Source organism: Scleropages formosus, chromosome 6 (assembly GCF_900964775.1).
Source record: "Scleropages formosus chromosome 6, fSclFor1.1, whole genome shotgun sequence".
In the NCBI taxonomy this organism is placed as follows: domain Eukaryota; kingdom Metazoa; phylum Chordata; class Actinopteri; order Osteoglossiformes; family Osteoglossidae; genus Scleropages; species Scleropages formosus.
Genome location: NC_041811.1, coordinates 3,792,650 through 3,815,582, shown reverse-complemented (window position 1 = coordinate 3,815,582; position 22,933 = coordinate 3,792,650). Strand labels below are relative to the sequence as shown.

At 47.0% G+C, this 22,933-nt stretch overlaps 1 protein-coding gene across 3 annotated transcripts in view; it reads right to left on the bottom strand.

Annotated features, from left to right (window-relative positions):
- Window positions 1-10,346: 10,346 nt before the first annotated feature.
- Window positions 10,347-22,933, bottom strand: part of LOC108923574 (uncharacterized) — a 30,067-nt gene continuing 17,480 nt past the window's right edge. Inside the window, exons 7-22 of one of the 3 annotated variants that reach the window (XM_029252636.1) lie at window positions 22,690-22,831; window positions 22,122-22,267; window positions 21,847-21,989; window positions 21,037-21,177; window positions 20,775-20,891; window positions 20,172-20,322; window positions 19,887-19,998; window positions 19,625-19,800; window positions 19,227-19,465; window positions 17,961-18,045; window positions 17,598-17,768; window positions 17,020-17,056; window positions 13,990-16,704; window positions 12,106-12,257; window positions 11,803-11,944; window positions 10,347-10,385 (exon numbers count right to left, since the gene is read on the bottom strand). In XM_029252636.1, coding sequence (XP_029108469.1) covers window positions 11,811-11,944; window positions 12,106-12,257; window positions 13,990-16,704; window positions 17,020-17,056; window positions 17,598-17,768; window positions 17,961-18,045; window positions 19,227-19,465; window positions 19,625-19,800; window positions 19,887-19,998; window positions 20,172-20,322; window positions 20,775-20,891; window positions 21,037-21,177; window positions 21,847-21,989; window positions 22,122-22,267; window positions 22,690-22,831 — 4,661 coding nt within the window. In that variant the 3' untranslated portion in view covers window positions 10,347-10,385; window positions 11,803-11,810. Of the gene's footprint in view, window positions 10,386-11,438; window positions 11,945-12,105; window positions 12,258-13,989; window positions 16,705-17,019; window positions 17,057-17,597; window positions 17,769-17,960; window positions 18,046-19,226; window positions 19,466-19,624; window positions 19,801-19,886; window positions 19,999-20,171; window positions 20,323-20,774; window positions 20,892-21,036; window positions 21,178-21,846; window positions 21,990-22,121; window positions 22,268-22,689; window positions 22,832-22,933 lie in introns of those variants that run through there. The other 2 variants (XM_018734424.2, XM_018734425.2) reach the window with 2 other exon arrangements.

Here is a 22,933-nt window from a genome sequence, read left to right as displayed (position 1 = left end):
ATTGAACAAATTGTTGTTAAAATTATTGAACAGATAAGACGTCCACATTTCTCAAGCACTTAAGAGATAATTGGAGAAGTGAATCTGACAGAAAAGAGTTTTGATATCCTTCTTAAATGTAGAGTGATTCATCAGTTCTGAGACAGAGGAAGGTCATTCCATCACATCAGAAGCAAAGCAGCTTAAATTGTTAAACTACCCTGCGTTATTTACTAAGTTACTTTCACAATTACATTTATTCACTTATTTGACATTTTTCTCCAAAGATACTCTCCAAAGATAATGTAGCGTCCCCCCATGGAGCTACTGGAAACAGTTTCAGGACCGTTACATTGCCTCCCCCAGCAGTCGTCTGCCCTGGCGATCGTCAATGCTTCCATTACAAAATCCCTAAGGTACTGAGGCAACCTGTGCTCCCTCCTGGGTCTGTGTGAAGGCGGTTAGTCCCCTGGACCTGGCAGACTCACGATGGCAGGCTCCAGTAAGGGCCCTTTGGGATGGTAAGGGTCGAGTCTGTCAATGTGCAGAACCACTGGGCGACACCCAGGTCCCATCCACGTGGTAAATAATGTCTGACAGGCAGTCCAAGATGACACAGGGACTCACCTAGCTGTCAGAGAGCTTGGGGCAGAGCCCGCATTTCCATCAGCAGCTGTAGACCCACACTCGAACCCCTGGGGTCAAGGGACACAGGCAAAACTGCGTGTCTTATGTGCACTTATGCTGCCTCCCTGCCTCCATCAGATGGCGCTTAGTGAAAACATGCGCGGACTCCAGGTACTGCTGCAACTGCTGAAGATATTCCTCAATGTCCCCAGATCATTGTGGGGGAAGGGACCGGGGACATCCACACCAATGCACTCCATCGGGGCACCCGACTGAAGTCGTTGCAAGGGGGCACAGTTTCTAGTGGGGCAGTAGAAAGGAGAGGATAGTGCAGCAGAGGAAAGGAAGGAGAGGAAACAAGATTTTAAGTTGCAGCAGAAAGTGACAAAAGGTGCAGAAGCAGGAGAGGGATTGGGCAAGGCTGGAAGGTGGTGATGCAAAGCTGGTAGGAGATGAAGAAATGGCTGAAGATGTGTAATAGTGACAGAGGGGAGAGGACAGCCACCATTTCTAAAAAAAGACAACGTCAGGGTGATTTCCGGCTTTGTGAGTAACAGAGGACTGGGACACAGAGCAGTCAAAGGACTGCAGGAGCAACAGATGGCTTCTTCCATTAATTTCCTCGACATGCAGATTGAAGTCACCCTGGAGAGTGTCCCCCAGGGAATGTTATCCCCTGGGAGAGCTCAACAAGTTGTTGAGATCATGCGGAAAGTGGAGGGGAAGGCCAGGAGGCCAATCGAGAACTACTACAATGAGAGTGATTGGGACAGTGATCAAGACAGCATGGAATTCAAAAGAGGACAGGTCAGGAAGGTAGAGAGAAAGAACAGAAAATTCCCACTGGGGAGAGATGAGCAGGCCTGTGTTTCTACTTCTGCCAGAGGGATGAGGGTTGTGGGAGAATGAGTAGTTTGTGAAGAGGGTTGCAGGTGTGGCTGTAATTCCCAGGGTGAGCCAAGTTTCTGAGGGCCAGGAGGTCCAGTGACAGGTTGGAGACGTAGTCCGGGATAAAGTCATCTTTCCACAAGGCAGACTGGCAGTTCCAGAGTCCCATGGAAAGGCTGACAGAGGAGGATACACCAGGTTCCTGTTGTTGCAGGAGCATCAGGGTCTGTGGTGATGGAGATAGTTTGGTTATCAGTGATGACTTCAGAATCAAACATTTTTAGCATATGATACTTTGCAGAACACAGTCTGGACAGCAGAGCTTACGTAGTAGCGGTGACCTCCTTCAGTGGAGTCCCGTAGGTAGACTTTCTTGTCTTTGCATCACAAGGCTGCTGCTTGTGCTTCTACTTTGGCTGCTACAGTATGAAGCCAACTAACTGACATCAAATGAGAACAGAAACTGCTACCTGTTTCATTTATAAGCAAAGGAGAGGTATGATTATTGTAAAACACAGTGTGATCTGCAGTCTACACATTGCAACACTATCAGATTTCAGAACAGGCCAGAAAAGTTGATTGAATAGATACATACAACATACAAAGAAATTGCACACACACACACACACACACACACACACACACACACACAAAATCTGCAACCACTTGTCCCAAGAAGGGTCGCGACAAGCCAGAGCCCAACCCAGCAACAAAGGGCACAAGGCCAGAGGGGAGGGGACACACCCAGGCTGTCACAAGGCACCCCAAGCAAGACTCAAACCCCAGACTCACCAGAGAGCAGGCAAAGGCCAAACCCGCTGTGCCACCGCACCCGCCCTTACAAAGAAATTATCTAAATCTATATGCAGATTTAACACACAGATTTACACTGAGGTAATGTATGCTAGGTTATACCAGTAGCCAAAAACAAATTAAACACTCTTGTGATCATGGTGTAACTCCAGCAGTGACTTTCAGGTGCCATGAAATTCACTGATGGCATTATCACAAGCTGCAGGCATCCCTTGATTTATAAACTCTATGTGAAATATTGGTATAACGGCTCTTGGCTTTTGACAATTTTTGATTTAACAGAAAAAATCAGTGTATCCAAAAAAATTGAAACATTTTGCGTTGTGCAAGTGAGGCGGAAATGCAGTATTGTGCTGCAGTTGGGGAAGGGTGGGGGGGGGGTTGGCCAGGTCCCGTTGTGTGGCAGGTCTGGGGTTCAAGTCCTGCTTGGGGTGCCTTGCAGTGGACTGGTGTCCCATGCTGGGTGTGTCACCTCAGCCCTGTGTTGCCAAGTTACGCTCCAGTTCACCTCAGGGCAAGTGGTTGTAGACATTGTGTGTGTGTGTGTGTGTGTGTGTGTGTGTGTGTGCGCTGTAGTTGGCATATCTACAGAATCAAGATCTCTCTATCTGTCTGATGTGTTAGAAATGCAAACATGTTGCTTTAAGAGAGTAGAGTATTAATGGAAATGTATGAAAACCTATACTGGATGTGTTATTTAATTGAATGATTACAGTGACAGCAGAACAATTAGGAGGAAAAGTTTCGCTAATGGTTTTTTGGGTATATATGCACATTTTAGCAGCAGTCCTTTGTTTTTAGAAAGCTGTTCAGAATAAACGTGGCATGCTGAATGGATCCCTACTTGGTTTATTGCTCATACTGTGGAGAACTGACAAATTTTTTAAAAAACAAAGGGAAATACTTCAGAGCAGTAATTCTAGCCCAAATTTGGGAAAATGTGTGGTTTTCAGATGAGTTTGGAATGCATAATTATTTTTCCAATTATAAATAATTGGAAATAGGATTTCAGTATGTTTTCAGAAACAGATAAATTTCATAAACTGAGGGATGCTTGTATTCATGCTTTGTTTAATGTTGGCGTGAGCATTGTGTTGTACAACTGTACAAATATACAACTTCATTAATTTATTTTGTGGGAGGAAACCAGAGCACTCAGAAGACACCCCCATGCAGACAGACAGAGTCGGATTGAAACCAAAGTCCCACCCCCCAGCTGCTGTGAGGCCCCAGTCGTAGTTGTGAGACCGTGCCACACTGCACAATTTTTTTTGTTTTTAAATCTGCTTAGTTTTCAGGATAGGATCCAGATGATCTAAGGCCTAACTTGGGCAAGCAGTTAATTTGAGTCAGAACAGGATATTCACTGGTTATTAATGGTCATTCTACCTTACACATTTTTAATTTTCCTGTGATTCTTCTTCTCCTGTGCAGCTGAGGCATCATTAACAGACTGCTTCATATCTGTTAATTTGTTTCTTCTCCTGGCTGTGATTCTTCTGGGTACTTGGTCTTGCTCCTGGTGAGAAGCCTTTGTGTCCAAAGGTGAGCATTTTGTTTATGATTATATGTAAACATACTTTGCAATTTGAAGACCATTTTAATCAATTAAACACTGGATACTACAGCCACGATATGAGTGTTTGTAATATGTACCAGAAGCTTGTGGAACAATGTCGGAGGCAAGGCTTGTGGACACACCTGCATGCCCTTCGAGGTGGGTTGTCAGGGATTTGCAGAGCGCTCATTGTGCAAAGCCCTAACGCTGCTGGGCATCACAGGGGAGACAAAGAGAAAGGCCATCAGATCAGCTACTGAAGCCATAGAGAGAGCCACTAGGAGGCTCTGGATTAAGAGAGCAGATCCGTGATCAGTTGCTCTTGGGACGCAAGGTGAGGATGTCTGATGCTGAAAGCCCCGAAACACCCAATGACCCCAGGTCACATCACTGATGATGTGTCCCAGCGCATCTGAGGGTGTGTGACATAACAAAATGCATGTTTTACAGCCCTCAGAAGGAAGCCAGTTTCACCAGCTGGGGACACTGACACAGGAGGTGGTGCACAGGTATGATTAATGTGCTTTTATTTTATCTCATTCATGTATGCAGGGCCTGTAGGGTCACTTCTGTCCCAACAGAGAGCTTGTAAAGACTCCAGCAATGACACCTATATGTCTCTGGATGTAAAAAGCATGTCACCACATTATGACACCTTGACAGTGAGTTGTTTTCACAGTTATGTAACTTTAACACAAATTTACTTACTTTTTTCTGATATTCTCTTTTACATTTCTCTCAGGGGGTGAATATTGTAGCCAAACACACCAACACTGTGCTCCAGACGTTAGTTTAGACACAACATAAGAAATTACTGAGATGGGAGTAACAGAGTAATTCAGGTGTGAAACTTGAAATTGAACCTTTTGGATTTCAAATAATTGATTATGTAAAAAAAAAAAAAGATGTAACTTGGATTTGTTTCTGCATGTGCATTGTGTATTGTGTAATATTAAGAATTTCTGCTGACATTTTTGCTGCTTCCAGACATTTTTATACATTATGTTACACATCATTGTGATGCAGAAAGGCTGTAGTGTAGGTCACAATCCCTCTCCTAGGTCAATGGCCACACACCCATCTCCTTGATGGATAACCACACTTCTTCCCCAGAGTGATGAGAGGACTAGTTTTTTCATTTTCTGGAAAACAAGTACCAGGTGCAGTTTTTCTTTATACCTTGCTAAGGGTTCTAGTAACAGAAGCATGACACAGAAGTGGGCAGTGAATGTTTTTGCTCCATCTCATAATAAAAATCATGTGTCCACCTCACGCTGCCTCATGTCTGCTCACTTCCCAGATCAGACGTGCACAGTACATTACAATGGTTTGGTTTTCTTTTCACACAAATTCAACTGGTTGTTTGACCAGCAAGGAACTATCTTCTAGCTATCCACTATTAATAGCCACACATACAATACAGGGTCACAGTGGTCCAGAAAATATCCCAGAAGCTTTAAATGCAAGGCAGGGTATACCCTGGAGAGGACACCAGTCCATCACAGGGAACACACACAATGGGCAATTTACCAGTCACCAATCCACCTGGAACACATCTTTGGACTGTAGGAGGAAACCAGAGCACCCAGCAGTAACCAGCACAACCACAATGAGAACATGCAAATTTCACACAGACTGAGCCAGATTGAAACCCACAGCCCAGGAACTGATCAGACACCTGCACTACCAATTCTACCACTATGACCCCGAGAAAGTATTAACAGAGTGCTATTTCCTAGGACCTAGGAGGTATATTTCATCTCTCCCCTCAGTAATTTAGAGTATAGTCAGCAGTAAACTTATGTAACATTATTTTTATAAACTACAATAAATAAAACTAAATAAGCAGTACAGGAAATCCTCTTGATAGCTAAAGATTGCTCACACACTTCTGATGGAGACACTGATCAAGCTGAAAAATTCTAACATGGGAGAGAAATTGTAATAGCAAGCATGCAATGTCCTCTTGCGGAAGGCTGGAATATTACTACTAATTCACTGCTTAGCTGACGTTTCAATCCATAATCATCTTATTATCGTTATTCTTTTATGCAGCTCTGTGTTTTTAACAGAGCAATAACATTCATATTATTAATTTAGTTTATACTTTTGGGGGGGCGGTGGCGCAGTGGGTTGGACCACAGTCCTGCTCTCCGGTGGGTCTGGGGTTCAAGTCCTGCTTGGGGTGCCCTGCGACGGACTGGCGTCCCGTCCTGGGTGTGTCCCCTCCCCCTCCGGCCTTACGCCCTGTGTTACCGGGTAGGCTCCGGTTCCCCGTGACCCCGTATGGGACAAGCGGTTCTGAAAATGTGTGTGTGTGTGAGTTTATACTTTTCTCCAGAATAAGCAACTTACTATGGTTTACAGATTTATACTAGGGGGTATTTTTTACTGAAGTAATTCAGCCTAAGTACTTCACATATTGCAGTAATGCATGAAATTCAAACCTGTGACTTTTGGAACTGAAAGCATCAGCTTTTACCATGATGCTACGTGTACCCTGGAAGAGGTAGTGTCCTTTCTCACTCCATTAAATTTACATTACTCTACAGGTCAAATAAAGGTGTTTAGTACAAGTTTGCACACAGCAACTAAATTTTGAATTCATCTACAAAATAGGACGTTTTGACTGTTAACACCCCCTCCGTGAACTGCCACCTTACCGTGGTGGAGGGGTTTGAGTGCCTGAATGAGTCCAGGAGCTATGTTGTCTGGGGCTATATGCCCCTGGTAGGGTCTCACATGGCAGACAGGTCCTGGATGACAGACGAGACAAAGCGCGGTTCAAAAACCCCTTATGAAGAAAAAATCAAGGCTTTCGTTTATCCCGCCCGGTATGGGGTCACCGGGGCCCCACCCTGGAGCCAGGCCTGGGGGGGGGACTCGCATGCGAGCGCCTGGTGGCCAGGTCTATGCCCACGGGGCCTGGCCGGGCTCAGTCCGAAGCCATGACGTGGAGCCGCTCTTCGGTGGGCTCACCACCTGCTGGAGAAACCGTAAGGGGCCGGTGCATTGTGATTTGGGCGGTGGTCGGGGCCGAGTGCCCGGCCGACCCAAACCTCGGGCGCCAACTCTGGTTTTTGGGACTTGGAATGTCACCTCACTGGCGGGGAAGGAGCCTGAGCTGGTGCGGGAAGTTGAGAGATACCGTCTAGATATAGTCGGGCTCACTTCCACTCACAGCTTGGGTTCTGGAACCACTCTTCTCGATCAAGGGTGGACTGTCCACTATTCTGGCGTTGCCCAAGGTGAGAGGCGGCGGGCGGGTGTGGGCTTATTAATAGCCCCCCAGTTCAGCCGCCATGTGTTGGAGTCTACCCCCGGTGAATGAGAGGGCCGTCTCCCTACGCCTTCGGGTCAGGGAACGGTCTCTCACTGTCGTTTGTGCTTATGCACCTAGCGGCAATGTAGAGTACTCGGCCTTTTTAGAGTCCCTGGGGAGCGTGCTGGAAAGCGCTCCCACTGGGGACTCTGTCGTTCTACTGGGGGACTTTAATGCCCACGTGGGCAGCGACAGTGATACCTGGAGGGGCGTGATTGGGAGGAATGGCCTCCCTGATCTGAACCCGAGCGGTGAGTTGTTATTGGATTTCTGTGCTAGTCACGGTTTATCCATAACGAACACCATGTTCATGCATAAGGGTGTCCATCAGTGCACTTGGCACCAGGACACCCTAGGTCGGAGGTCAATGATCGACTTTGTAGTCGTTTCTTCTGACCTTCGGCCATATGTCTTGGACACTCGGGTGAAGAGAGGGGCTGAGCTGTCAACTGATCACCACCTGGTGGTGAGTTGGATTCGATGGCGGGGGAAAAAGCTGGACAGACCTGGCAGGCCCAAACCCATAGTGAGGGTCTGTTGGGAACGTTTGGCGGAGGCCCCTGTCAGAGAGGTCTTCAACTCTCACCTCCGACAGAGCTTCAACCAGGTCCCGAGGGAGGTGGGGGACATCAAGTCTGAATGGACTATGTTCCGCGCCTCCATTGTCGGGGCGGCGGTTCGGAGCTGCGGCCATAAGGTCTCCGGCGCCTGTCGCGGCGGCAATCCCCGAATATGGTGGTGGACACCAGAGGTAAGGGATGCCGTCAAGCTGAAGAAGGAGTTCTATCGGGCCTGGATGGCTCATGGGACTCCTGAAGCAGCTGACAGGTACCGATGGGCCAAACGGAGCGCGGCTCTGGCAGTCGCCGTGGCAAAAACTTGGGCCTGGGAGGAGTTCGGTGAGGCCATGGAGGAAGACTTTTGGTCGGCCTCAAAGAGATTCTGGCAAACCGTCCGGCGACTCAGAGGGGGGAAGTGGTGTTCCACGAACACTGTTTACAGTGGAAGTGGTGCGCTGCTGACCTCAGCTGAGGATGTCCTCGGGCGGTGGAAGGAGTACTTTGAGGATCTCCTCAATCCCTCCGACACGCCTTCCGTAGAGGAAGCTGAGGCTGGGGACTTGGAGGGGGACTCGTCCATTACCCTGGCTGAAGTTGCTGAGGTGGTCAAAAAATTCCTCGGTGGCAAGGCTCCGGGGGTGGATGAGATCCGCCCCGAGTTTCTCAAGTCTCTGGATGTTGTGGGGCTGTCTTGGCTGACACGCCTCTGCAGCATCGCGTGGAGTTCGGGAACGGTGCCTCTGGACTGGCAGACCGGGGTGGTGGTCCCTCTTTTTAAGAAGGGGGACCGGAGATTGTGTTCCAACTACAGGGGGATCACACTCCTTAGTCTCCCTGGGAAAGTCTATGCCAGGGTACTGGAAAGGAGAATCCGACCGATAGTCGAACCTCGGATTCAGGAGGAGCAATGCGGTTTTCGCCCTGGCCGTGGAACACTGGACCAGCTCCAAACCCTCACTAGGGTGCTGGAGGGTTCGTGGGAGTTTGCCCAACCAGTCCATATGTGTTTTGTGGACCTGGAGAAGGCATTCGACCATGTCCCTCGTGGCATCCTATGGGGGGTACTTCGGGATTATGGGGTTCAGGGCTCGTTGCTACGGGCTGTTCGTTCCCTGTATGACCGGAGCAGGAGCTTGGTTCGCATTGCCAGCAGTAAGTCAGACCTGTTCCCGGTGCATGTTGGACTCCGCCAGGGCTGCCCTTTGTCACCGATTCTGTTCATTATCTTCATGGACAGAATTTCTAGGCGCAGCCAGGGAATGGAGGGTGTCTGTTTTGGTGGCCGCGAGATCTCGTCTCTGCTTTTTGCGGACGATGTGGTCCTGTTGGCTTCATCAAGTCAAGACTTGCAGCGTGCACTGGGGAGGTTTGCAGCCGAGTGCGAAGCGGCGGGGATGAGAATCAGCACCTCCAAATCCGAGGCCATGGTTCTCAGTCGGAGAAAGGTGGATTGCCCCCTCCGGGTTAGGGGGGAGTTGCTCCCTCAAGTGGAGGAGTTCAAGTATCTCGGGGTCTTGTTCACGAGTGAGGGAAAAATGGAGCGGCAGGTTGACAGACGGATCGGTGCGGAGTCCGCAGTAATGCGGTCATTGTACCGGTCTGTTGTGGTCAAGAGGGAGCTGAGTCGTAAGGTGAAGCTCTCAATTTACCGGTCGATCTACGTTCCTACCCTCACCTATGGTCATGAACTCTGGATCATGACCGAAAGAATGAGATCGCGGATACAAGCGGCAGAAATGAGTTTCCTCCGCAGAGTGGCTGGGCGCACCCTTAGGGATAGGGTGAGGAGCTCAGTCACCCGGGAGGAGCTCGGAGTAGAGCCGCTGCTCCTCCGCATCGAGAGGAGCAAGTTGAGGTGGCTCGGGCATCTGTTCCGGATGCCTCCTGGACGCCTCCCTGGGGAGGTGTTCCGGGCTTGTCCCACTGGGAGGAGGCCTCGGGGCAGACCCAGGACACGTTGGAGAGACTATGTCTCCCGGCTGGCCTGGGAACGCCTTGGGGTTCCCCCAGAGGAACTGGAGGAGGTGTGCAGGGAGAGGGAAGTCTGGAGGACTCTGCTCGGACTGCTGCCCCCGCGACCCGGCCCCGGATAAGCGGAGGAAGATGGATGGATGGATGGATGACTGTTAACACATAGGATCCATAACGTCATCAATATTCAACATTTTCTTCTGTCTGTTAATGTGTTTCAGTAAAACAGTTTTGTGTTCACCTCAGCTTTCTGAATGCTACGATATGCTTGGTTATACAATTAATTTTTACACCACTCCAGAACTGTTTCGAGAATCTTGGCCAATAAGAGCTAACCAATGAAAAAATAGATAAACAGCCACATACGGTATTTTTTTATTGATCATTTTGTACAAAATTTAAAGAACATTTTGAGTCATAAATCAAAACGGTATTAATAGTATTTAACAGCTGTTATTGTTAAAAACCAGCACAGAGAATTAGGGTAGGGCATCCAAAATAAACATGGGGCGCAGTGGTGCAGTGGGTTGGACCAGGTCCTGCTCTCCAGGGGGTCTGGGGTTCAAGTCCCGCTTGGGGTGCCTTGCGACGGACTGGCGTCCCATCCTGGGTGTGTCCCCTCCCCCTCTGGCCTTACACCCTGTGTTGCTGGGTAGGCTCCGGTTCCCTGCGACCCCGTATGGGACAAGCGGTTCAGAAAATGTGTGTGTGTTCATCCAAAACAAACAGTTTCAACGAGTAGTGTCTGTTACTGTACTTTGACGAGGGACAGTTAACTCATGTGTTGCATATTGTGTGCAGTAAAAAATACATGTAAATGGAATGAACAATGACAAATTTTTTAAAAAATCACTGTAAAACTTATTCTTTACATCCTTCAAAAAATAGCAATGACATATAGAGGTACAGTGGTGTAGCTGGACAGATAAGTTTATGTACATGTCTACATTTCCATTTCTTTGGACATTTGTATATATTCTTGGTTATTAGATTATTATCAGGTTTTCCAACTTGCTTGTCATTAAACTTCAAAGGCATCATGTACTCTATTGAATAACTACAGGGGCTCTGAATGTGCATATGAACACATTGTGGTGTGGATATTAGCTTTCGGAAAACAAAGCTCGAATCACTTCACACTAATCCGGCATTGTATGCGATTGTTTGTGTACCTTATTCTTAAAAAAAAAAAAAAATTTAATCTATCCTGCATTTATGCACCTACTTCAGCGATGAACATCAGTGCATCAAGTGGATTGTAACAAACTAGGTTTATTTAAGAATCACATGTCTGCAGCCATGTCTCTTTCTCTTAATGTAATGCACAAATTGTATTTTTGCTGAGATGTACGTCACTTTGGAGAAAAGCGTCTGCCAAATGAATAAATGTAAATGTAAACGTAAGAATGTCAGGACACCCTATGCGGTTCTACAAAAACATTTTTTGTTATTGCAATCATATACCCTTACTCCTAGAAAGATACCTCATGTTGTACAATTAACAAAAAAGACCTGTCAGTATTATCACTGAAATATATTTGTTTTTAAATTAAGACATTCATGTGTTATACACTACTGTGCCACCAGTACAAAAATTAATAACTGATATTTGTGATTTACAATGGGGGCCAATATCAAAAAAATAACCAAGCCATGTGTTAAAAAATACACATCAAGGCACAACCTGCAAAAAACACAATATAATCCAAAATAAAACCACAAACGAAAAAACAGGCCTCACTCAACATACACACAAAATGACAGGGAATTTCACAGTTGGCCCCACAATGTCTCCACTGAGGACGCTGTCCTATTTGTCTCAGCTCTTATCAATGTGAGCAAAACATGTGTTTAGCCATATGGGTGAAACTTTTTAAATGCTGTAAATCATTGCCTTGCTGAAAGGACCACTTCTCGAACCTTGAGCCTGGTACCATATTTACGATTTCAGCTGCCCACCATTGAACTTTAGTTCTGTCATCATTCAAAATGCAACCCCAACATTCAAAAGGATGAGTTCCCAAATGATAACAACCTGATGCCACCATTAGACACATCATGTGCCCACAACCCACCCATTTCACCTCAACAGTTAAAAAGATGCTGTGCTGAGGTCATGCTGCCTTTGACAAGAGCTGCGACGGTTGCTGGGACGTTGGAGGGTGTGGTACCCTGCTTCTTGGAGTGTTTGGCGATTGGATCCGTTTGGACCACTCATTGACAAGCCTAAAGGAAGAAAGAGAAATATGGAGACTGATGCTCATGATGAATACGAAGGAATGCAGGACATAAATCAATGAGATTTAAATCATACAAGCAAATGCAAACACCAACTTAGATATGACATGCTTGACCACAGTTTTGGGCATCAATACTGAGCGATTCACCTTTGCTCTGACGCCTCAGGCTAGAACGAGGACAAGTGCTGCTCTTCTGCACCCTACCCTCTGTACTGTCCCCTGCAGGCTTAGCAACGTCAGGCTCTGGGCAGCAATCAGCTGCATCCCATTCATAGCTCTCATCCACAGAAATCTTCCTTCTGTAGACAGACACAGCATTGGGGTAAAAAAAATTGAAATGTGTCAGTACTGTACATTTGTGAACACATTTGTACCTCAATACAATTTAAAGATCTATATGACACCACACGAGGGGGGGCGCGGTGGGGCAGTGGGTTGGACCAGGTCCTGCTCTCCGGTGGGTCTGAGGTTTGAGTCCCGTTTGGGGTGCCTTGCGACAGACTGGCAACCCGTCCTGGGTGTGTGTCCCCTCCCCCTCCAGCCTTGCACCCTGTGTTGCCGGGTTAGGCTCCGGCTCCCCGTGACCCCGTATGGGACAAGCGGTTCAGACAATGTGTGTGTGTGCGTGTGTGCGTGTGTGCGTGTGAGTGAGTGTGTGTGTGAGAGACTACACCACACTAAGTTCTATGGTGTAATAAATACCATAGATGCTAAGAAATATTTAGTATGATATTCATGGACTCTTCATGTTACCAGCAAACAAGTTCCAGATTTTTACAGTTTATTTCTAATTATTTGTAATTGTTTTCTTTAACTAATCTATTTCATAAAATTTTGTTTGAAGTGTAGCGAACAGGATCTGTATTTACCCACCCAGCTAACAGATAGCAGAAAAGAGCCCCAAAACAGTACAGGAGTGTAGGGTCACCTTAAATCATAATTGAAAAGGAGTGAAAATTTTCATCAGTAATAGTTATCAGTCAATGCTAGTGAAAAGTCCTGCTTAAAATCAGACTTGCCTGAGGCAAAAAACATGTAATTTTTTTAACTTTGGACTTTTTTTGGACTTTTGAATCAAACGGAAGTTGGGTCTTATGGGCTAATGAGTTTAAATGTGATATTTCACTCTGTCGAACGAGTATGTATTTGTAAGATGCAGAGAAGGTGAGTGCATGAGTTGTTTCTGTGTGGTTCCCAGTGTACAGAACGAACACAGCAGTATGATTGCATGGGGCGATTTTACTAGACACAGCAATGGTGAGCTTTACAGAGTCCATGGTAATCTTAACCAGCATGGCTACCACACCATGATTCAGAGACATGCCATGAATCACATGTCAAAGTTGTTCAAGTGCTATGTAGCAAAGCAGGGAAGTGAAGGATGAAAAACTAAACTATGAAAAATTGGCTTCTAGCAAGTGTTTTCAAAGTTTTTATTGGTAACCTGTATCTGAGTTTTTACAGAGGCTAACTTGGAGGAACACTCAATACATTTAAATTTACCTTATTTACATTTATTTATTTGGCAGATGCTTTTCTCCAAAGCAACTTCCAATGAGTTCTATGTAGTGAATTTGCCTTGGGGTTGCACATTCAGCCCACACACCTTATTCACCAAGGTGACTTACACTGCTAGATACATTACTTACAATGGGTCACTCATCCATACATCAGTGGATGACAGTCTCACTATCACTCACACACTATGGGGGAACCTGAACATGTCTTTGAACTGTGGAAGGAAACCCATGCAGATACAGGGAGAACATACAAACTCCACACAGACTGAACAGGGATCAAACCCACATCCTCTCAAACCACCCAGGCGACAATAGCACTACTCGCTATGCCACCCCATACAGCAAGAGCCATCTGTATTGTTAAACTTTTACTGTGATTTAACAAGAAGTGTGACTGGAGTTACAAAAAAAGAACTAAAAACAAGCTTATGGTGCCAACTGGGTTTGTACCTTGAAGAACATGTATAATAGAAAGACAAGCCTAACTATATCACAAGAGGGAGAGCCTTACCTTCTCAGAGATCTCTTGTACTGTATATCCAACTCATCATCCAACCCCTCACTCTCTTCAGGAGGGTCCAGAGAGCCAGGGCGACGGACTGTAGGGTACACAGGGTGGTTGTTGGCAGGCCCTAAGCTACCTCTGCCACTGCTCTGACTGGCAAAGCTGTCTCGTTCCTCCTTATCCTCTTTGTTGTCCCCAATCTCTTCCAGCTCCATTGGTTCAACTCTTTCCTCCTCTCCTTCACTTCCTGTTTCCCCCTGTGGGAAAGAACCATGGTACCGAGATGGCCAGCTGTATCCTCGGGGCAGGAAAGCCTTAGGTGGGCCAACCACAGGATCTGGTAGTCTCAAATATTCCTTCCCTGCAAGTGAAATAGAAGACCTGAACGGAGCTGACTTGTGCCAAACAGATCTCAGTGCCTCCTGATGGGGAACAGGCCACTTGGAGGCATTGGGGTCAGGTGATTGTCGCCTGGGAGAGCATTCCAGCCTCTGGATCTGAACATCTGTATCCGGTCTGGAGGAAAAAGGAGACCCAGTAGCTTGGCCTCTGCTCAGAGAATCAATCCAGACATTAGGGTCCAGGAATTCCTGAGAAGATTTTTCAGATCTGCATTCCTTGGGGCTCATTGACACAGAGCTGGATACTTCTATGAATGACACAGTGTTTTGTGATCCATTGTTTATCAGTTCATTCATAAATGCTACAGTAGGTCTGAAAATCCTGGATGATAACCCATCCAGAGTTTTGAGCACTTGGGATTGCTCCAGACTAAGTTCATGCTTATTTGCTGGACAACTGGATTCATCAGCTGCCTGATCCATTGAAATCTGAGATGTTGGTTGATCTGCAGCCATTCCCAGATCCAGAAAACTTTGGCCTGATATTGAACGTTGCCATTTCACCGTAGGCCAGCGTTTCACCAAACTTTCTACTTTTAAACCTGAATTCCTTGTCTCCAATTCATTGATATTCAGGTGACCTTCATGTGCTCCGAAATCAGCACTGAATTGTGAGCTTGTCATGCATTTTGCTTCTGCTGAAGTACTCCCCATTTTGCCTGCATATATTTCAGGACCATCCTTCACATGAACATCCCAGTCCTTTGGTACCACATCAGGTTCCTCTCCCAAAAGCATCCCAGGCTCCTTTTCCAGTGTAGGTCTGAAAGAGACTGAGGTTTCCTTTTCAGCTAAAGGTTCATCGACACTCATCTCAACAAACCCTGGGAGGTTCAGGTATTCGAAAATAGAGCTTTGAGTGGATGATTTAAGGCAAGACCTTGGGTGAGGGGGCCGTGTATCTGAATCCACCTCTTCCTTCATGCTGTATCTGCAGATACCGTCCATTGGAGACTTTGATCTTACCTCTGGATGCTGGACCTTGGGCAGGACTCCCAACCTTGGAGCCCACACATCTACATTAATAGTGTCAGTGCTGCACTGTAATTCCTCTTCAGACAGATGCCTCCCATGACAAATGTTTTTCTTTGGACCCTCTGATTTGCTGTTATGCTCAGACAGCAGGAAAATGGAGTCAGAAGTGGGTGAGAGGCGGGAAGGAGAGGTATGCTTCGGAGCAGGGGATGGGGCTTTCCAAGAGGGGTCACCCTGTTGAGACTGTGACAGAGCCTGTTGGCTTGAAATTCCAGCTTTCCCTCGGGAGCTCTGGACAGGCATTAAGCTAGAGATCGAGGTGAGGGGGCTGATGTCTTGTGTGTTGTATGCAGTAGAGGACACCCTCTGCTCCAAAGAATTATCTGAGCTGCCAAGATAACACTTTTTCTTGGTCTTGCGAGGGAGGGTGGCATCACGTAGCTTCCATATAGGCCCTTTCTCTTCTATGTCCGTTCTCCAGCCCCTTTGTCGACTGGCTACCTCTTTCTGCCAAGTTCGTGCCCTGAGGTTAGTCGTGTACTGCTCCAGCTCTCTTTCCAACTCCTCTCTCTCTCGTGCTAGTTTCAGGCATTTGCTAAGATTTCCTCTCTCTCGTTCATGTTCCATCTGCATTACTAGAGTGCTTGTTGAGGTGATCCGGCTCTCTCTGTCCAGGGGCAAGTACATGAGATCTTTTTCCTGGTGGCCCAGGTTAGGGATCACCTCCCGGAGGTGTTCTACGTAATCACGGACTCGCTCCTCATTGCTGTTGGAACGAAAACTGGTGCGCTCCAGCAGGCCTTCAGTCAATCCTTGCTCATGGTCCTGGTAGAAGCACCTGTGATGAGAGAAATTTCTGGCCATAGCTCGTACTCGGCCAGTAGAAACAGGCAGATCAACAGTGAAAATGGGAGATGTCTTTTTCCTCTGCTCCTTCTCAGAGTGCGGTGAGTCAGATTTCAGAGAGCCTGTCTGGGATGTCTGACTACTGCTTGCCTCAGAGCTCCTCGTGAAGTCAGCCCTCAAGTCTCCCTGGACCTCAGGAGCAGGTGAGGAGCTTTTGTCAAAGGGATTCAGGATGAAGCGGCCATCGGGGCCCCTAGAGATGCACTCCAAGGTAGTGGATGGTGCAGGTAGCCCACCAGTGGAATTTTGCGAGGCAGTGTAGTGAGGCGGGGGGCTAGAGAGGAGCCGTTGGTTCTGGTCTTGGTCTGGGAAGTCGCAGCTGACCTTGTCAAAAGACGATCTGTTGGATTGAGAAGGGGAGCAACCAGGGTTGAAAGAGCAGCTTGGAAAGAGCTTCATCTTCAGCACACTGTCTGGACTTTCACGAGATGAGATGCCTCTGAGATGTAGAGAGTGACACAGAAAGAGGGTGGCCAGGTTAAGGGAAATGGGAAAAAAAATTAAAGGTCCAGTTACTGGCATCCCCAATAAAACAGAAATGTATCATGGAAAACGATCTGAAGAGATTAAGAGATCTAGTAAATATTTGTTTTCTCAGTCCTTTCACTGCTGCTACAAGTCAGCTTGCCATAGGATGGCAGCAATACTATTGCTTCACATTAATTTTTGTTGTTCATCAGCTTTGCTCATGATGTGTGTGTGCCTGTGGATTTAGAAAGATACAGGACTAAGTACAGAAGGATGGATCACTTACTCTGGAGGCTGGCTCTGGTGCAAGGCAATGTGGAGAGCTGTAAGATGGAGTGGAGGCAGGGAGAAAACAAATGATGTAATCAGGGTATGGCAGGGCTATACACATGCAAAGCTGACAAAAGAAGCAAATGACTGGTTAGATTTAAAGTTATTGTTGTGTCTACTACTCCAGGGGTCCTCCTAGCAGTCTGACTAGGAATTGAGTTGTATATAGTTGGATGGATTAATTAGTGTAACAAAGAGTATTTCCATCTGCTTTGATTATAAGTCTGTATGGCCTTTGTTGTTTTTGGGCTTACCATTGCTTTTACACATACTTCTATGTTCGGGGGATTTACATTGCATTTTTAGTTTTAGACAGTTGTGGCTTTGTTAATCATGAAGTGCAGCCCATGCGCTAGTAATGAGGTAAGCACCAGCTGCACCACAGTACACAGACTGGTGTCTCCATTTTCCCCATCAATATCCATTGCCACATATTAGCTTTACATTGTTGCAGACCATAGGCTGGACCTGAAACTGTTGGTGGACAACACAAAGAGCAGTATGCACAATGTTTCTGTGGACCTAAGGACATACCCTCCCTGGTCTCTCTCTTCCGTCTCTTCCTCCTGTTCCTCACAATGCAAGCCATGGACACAGAAAGCAGGATGCCAACACACAGGAAGACTACGCCTCCTGCAACCCCAGCAACTAGTGGTTCGGGAACAAGTTCCAGGAGGTGGCTCTTGGCTGGGTATGCTTCCATTCCTGTTATGACGTCAAAACATGCTTTCCATAATTGGGTACCAACCCTGACAGGGACCGTTCAAAAAAATGACAAATAGCAACAGCAAAGAATTTGTTGTCATACAAATAAAAAAGATGCATCAGGAAGACAATTTCACAGCCAGAAAAGACCCCATGTGCTTCACAGCCTAAAAATTAGCACAGCGTACTGACCCTTTGTAGAAATATTGACTGGCAAGCTGGGCTCCCCCACAAGCTCGTTTCGGCGGGAGAACATCCTTAGTTCATAGTTGCAGTCCTGCAAAGACAGGAGGATCAAGCATCTGATGCTGATAAAATCTGATAGTGCTTCTTCTTTTTCAACATCCAAGCCTCAGAAATCTATACTTATGACTGAAGGCATACAGGTTCCTCAGCTTGCAAACAAAACTGAGACCAGAAGACCTGTTATTTTGTTTGTAACTCTAGAGTTATCTCTACCACTAAGTCACAATCAATGAAACAGATGTTCCTCAATTTTTTAAGAGTTAGATTCTGTGAAAATTGTGGATATTCCATAAGATAGTTCAACATTTTTATTAAGTAACACACACACACACACACATTTTCAGAACCGCTTGTCCCTTACGGGGTCACGGGGAACCGGAGCCTACCCGGCAACACAGGGCGTAAGGCCGGAGGGGGAAGGGGACGCACCCAGGACGGGACGCCAGTCCGTCACAAGGCACCCCAAGGGGGACTCGAACCCCAGACCCACCGGAGAGGAGGACTGCAGTCCAACCCACTGTGCCACCGCACCCCCATCTTATTAAGTAACATTAAAAGAAAAACATTTGGGGCAACTGGTGGCACCGTAGTTAGCACTGCTGCCTTTTACATACAAGGGTTGCTGGTTCAAATCCTGCCTGTAGCTGTAGTAAACCTTGAGCAAGATACCTATGCTAAATTGCTCTAGAAAAAGTTACCCAGCTGTATAAATGGGTAAATAATTGTAAGCAGCTTAGCATTATAAGTCGCTTTGGAGAAAAGCATCAGCTCAATTAATAAACTGGAATATTTCAAATTGCTGAAAATAAAAATAGTGCTTCTGAAAACTCCACCTGTGGACTGATTTACACCATGAATGTGCAATGTTCCACAATTTGTTATTGATCCAACATTTAGAAACAACAAAAACAAGCTGTAAAAACAGTACAGGTATTGTGTTAGGTTGCTTATCAATGGCATTTATCTGCTGGGCACATAAACTGGTTGTAATCAAGCAGTTAATTAAAAATTTAGGAATCAGGTGATAACAAAATAGACTGGAAAATATTTCAATTCTTAAAAACATCTATCTTAACCATTCACAACACAACATGAGAAGCTAGTACAGAAAAAAAAAAAAGATTTTGGGAGAAGAGCATAAAGAAAGTTGTTTTTCACATTGCACGCAGGCATATGGTTGGTCAATGAAAACTAAAGCGTGTTGGACTTTACCTTCAGTAATCCCTGCACTAGGATCTCTGTTGTATTGGCACTAATGTCTCTTTCAAGAACCATCCACTCCCCATCATTGCGCCTGGCCTGGAGGATATAGCCATCTATAGGTTCGGATTGCAGAATGGGTGGAGCCCACTGGAGAACAACTCCTGATAAGCTCTGATTAGCTGACAATGATGTAGGTGGAGCCAAGTTTGAACTTTCAGACCACACTAAGGGACGATCCAACAGAGGGGCTAAAAAAAGAAAAGCAAGCATGTTACAGGGAGTTTTATCAACAGCCAAAATAAGGTTAATAAATAAATGTAAATCTAATTTGATTAAGGACACCCTGCATCATCAGTGGGTTGAACCATGGCACCATACTGTGTAGGCACTGATCCACAGGTACTGACCCAGAGTCCTGACAGTGACAATCTCACTGAAGGGTCCAGTACCAATCTGGTTCTGAGGCAGAACACTGAACTGGTAGCTGGTGTCGGGAAGGAGGCCTGTGACCAACAGACTGGACCTGTTGGGCGGCACCAGCAGTGAGGTCCACTCCTGCCTCCCCGTGGCTCCCTGCTTCAGCCTGGTGACAAGAGATTGGTCAAAGATCACAGGACTCATAACAAAAGGCAGCCATGCATCCAGGACCGAAAGATTTGGAAAACCCACCAGACTGTGAACTTCTGGGTGTAGCCCCCATCGAAACCTGGTTCCCATGTCACGTTAGCCTGGTCGATCCCTGGGACAATGGACACTGAGGCTACAGCATGGGGGCTGGTTCCTGTGGGAAATAATGCATATTTCATGTTTCACATCAACATCTCTATATGAGAGAAGAGACCAGGTAGAACCTGTGCTGAAAGGATGAGTTGTATGCATGTTGGCAGATGCTGAGTGTCTTTATCCTAGTGACCCCTGACTTCCTGTCTCATCCAGTACCCTGCCCCTGCTCACCCAGCACGTTGACCTGGGTGCCCGTGCTGACGGTAGCCACGCGGTTAGTCGCTTGGCATTCCCATGTCCCCTGGTGGTCCTTGCTGAGTGGCTGTAGCACAAGGGAGCCATTGGCAGCCACGTTGTACGGGGAGCGGGGGGCAGAGTCAACCTGGTAGATGGGCAATGGTGGGCCAGAGAGGGGAGGAAAAGGGTGTAGCCGTTAGGGAGAGAAAATTAAAAACAGATTGTGAGTAGGATGGTATCGAGGAGATAGTAGCATTGGCATTAATAAGGGGCAGCCGGTGGTTAGCATTTACTGTCATCTAGCATTGTCTCTAGGGTAATGGAGATACCGTGTTTCTTTCTCACATCAAGACACATATTAGAGTCAGTCTTTATGAGATATGACATGATATACTGTAAGACATGAGTATGTGCAGAGTATTAAGGCTTTTTTAGAGTACGAACAGGGTAAATGTACATCTTAATACATTAAAACAAGTAACATTAGAATCTATCAGTGCGCACCGCAGTCAGTTTAGGTAGGATCTTCTGCAGTATAATGGAGAATCACCATATATCTGTATACCTGGGGGGAGTTTTGTCTCCCTGCGTGCTCACCTTTGTCCAAGTGATGTTGACAGGACCCTCTCCATCAGCCTGGCAGGGGATAAGCAGCTCTTCACCCACTTCCTCCTGGTATTCCACCTGGGGGGCCACTGCAAAAGTGGGTGGGTCCTGCAGAGAAGAAAGCGGGTTTCACACACACAGTTTGACTTTACGACATACTCATCAAGGAACATAGGCTGCTCTCACTGCAGTCTGAAGAGCCATGGCATTCCTTCACTTTGGACACAGTGAGGTAGAGTACCACTGCACTTACCAGTAGGACCACCACGGTGGGCTCGGACTGACCCATGGAGCCATAGCTGTTGTATGGAGTGCAGGCGTACACCCCCATAGAATTGTCATTCACCGTGGCAATAAGCACTGAGCCCTCTTCGTTCAGGGTCCATCCTGGGAACTGGCAAAACCAGAAACAGGTAAAAAGCTCTCTAATCACCTCCACTCATGGGCTCCAATGACCTAACCCATTTCTCAGGAGTTGTTAACCAACAGTCTTCTGGTCTTCAGCTATGATAAAATTTCATATAATTTTTTCTAATTATATAGGAAGGCAGGGGGTGCAGTGGTGCAGTGGCACAGCGGGTTTGGCTGAGTCCTGTTCTCTGGTGGGTCTGAGGTTTGAGTCCTGCCTGGGGTGCCTTGCAACAGACTGGTGCCTCATCCGTGGTGTGTCCCCTCCCCCTCCAGCTCTGCCCCCTGTGTTGCCGGGTTAGGCTCCAGTTTGCTGCGACCCCTCTTGGGACAAGCAGTTTCAGACAGTGTGTGTGTGTGTGTGTATAACAAGGCCATTTTTCTATGATTAAATCACATATTTTGCTGGGCGACACAACTGTTCTGATTAATAACAGGGAAGGGAGGAGGAAACCAATCACAGCAATGGTCTCACAGAGAAGACCTACAGTGGTCTTGATCCTCAAGAGAAGGGCCGTACTCACAGCCGTAGTGCTATAGTGAGGACCAACAGCAAACTTGATTCTTAGGGGAGCAGATCAAATGGCTCTGGTCTCAGAGTGAAGACAGGGACTTCAATTGGCACTGCGATGAAGCTTCCTTTTCGGATGCTCACCTGGTCCAGGTCCAGGGGCTCCCCATCCTTGGTCCACATGACATAGAGAAGGGGTGGCTCTGCTCTTACGGGGCAGGCAATCCTGCCCCTCATACCTGTGGGAAGAAAGGTCTCCACAGGCAAAGGCAGTGCCTGGGCAGGGTCTGGGGGAGCAAAGAGTGGAGGAGCTCTGAGCTATGGTGTGGAAGGCAAATCAAAGTAGTATCCATGACAGTGAAAAACATGACCTATATGCACATACACACATTCACAAATACACAAACAGATGATCATACGCTTCACGGTGAGGTAGGCGGACGCAGTGGGAGGAGTTAACAACCCATTTGTCGGCATGCATGTGTAGTTCCCAGCATCCTGTGGAAGGAGACGATGGATGAGGAGGGTGCCGTCAACCAAGATCTTCACTCGTGACTTCAGAAAGCTGAGGAAAAAAAACACACACATCTTGTGATTATTGGTAACTCTCAAAACAAGTCATTTCTCACTTTGTTTGATATTAATACATAACTGGGGGGGAGGGGGGGAGGGGTGTGGTGGTGCAGCAGGCTTGGCCTGTGCATGCTCTCTGGTGGGTCTGGGGTTCAAGTCCCGCTTGGGGTGCCTTGTGACGGACTGGCATCCCATCCTGGGTGTGTCCCCTCCCCCTCCAGCCTTGCTCCTATGTTGCCAGGTTAGGCTCCGGTTCACCGCGACACCGCTTGAGGCAAGAGGCTTCAGACAATAGGCGTGTGTGTGTGTGTGTGTGTGTGTGTGTGTGTGTGTGTTTGTAAGTTATCGTGTAATAGAGAGACCAGAAAGGGGAGCTGGGGAGATTGGACAGACTGCATCTGTGGTCACACTCACTCCACATGGTAGACATTCACACCACCCTTCTTCCACACGTAGGTCATGTTGGGAGGGTCTGCCTCTGCCCGGCACTGCAGCAGTGCATCCTGGGACATGTTGAGCACAGTGTCCTCTGGGGCAGTGACGATCACAGGGGGGCCTATACCAGGAGCACAGTGGACAAAACAAAATTATTTTCTGTTTTATTGCGATTGAGTTTTGATTGATTGTTGTTATTACGTTTATGGCAAATGGGCTCAGC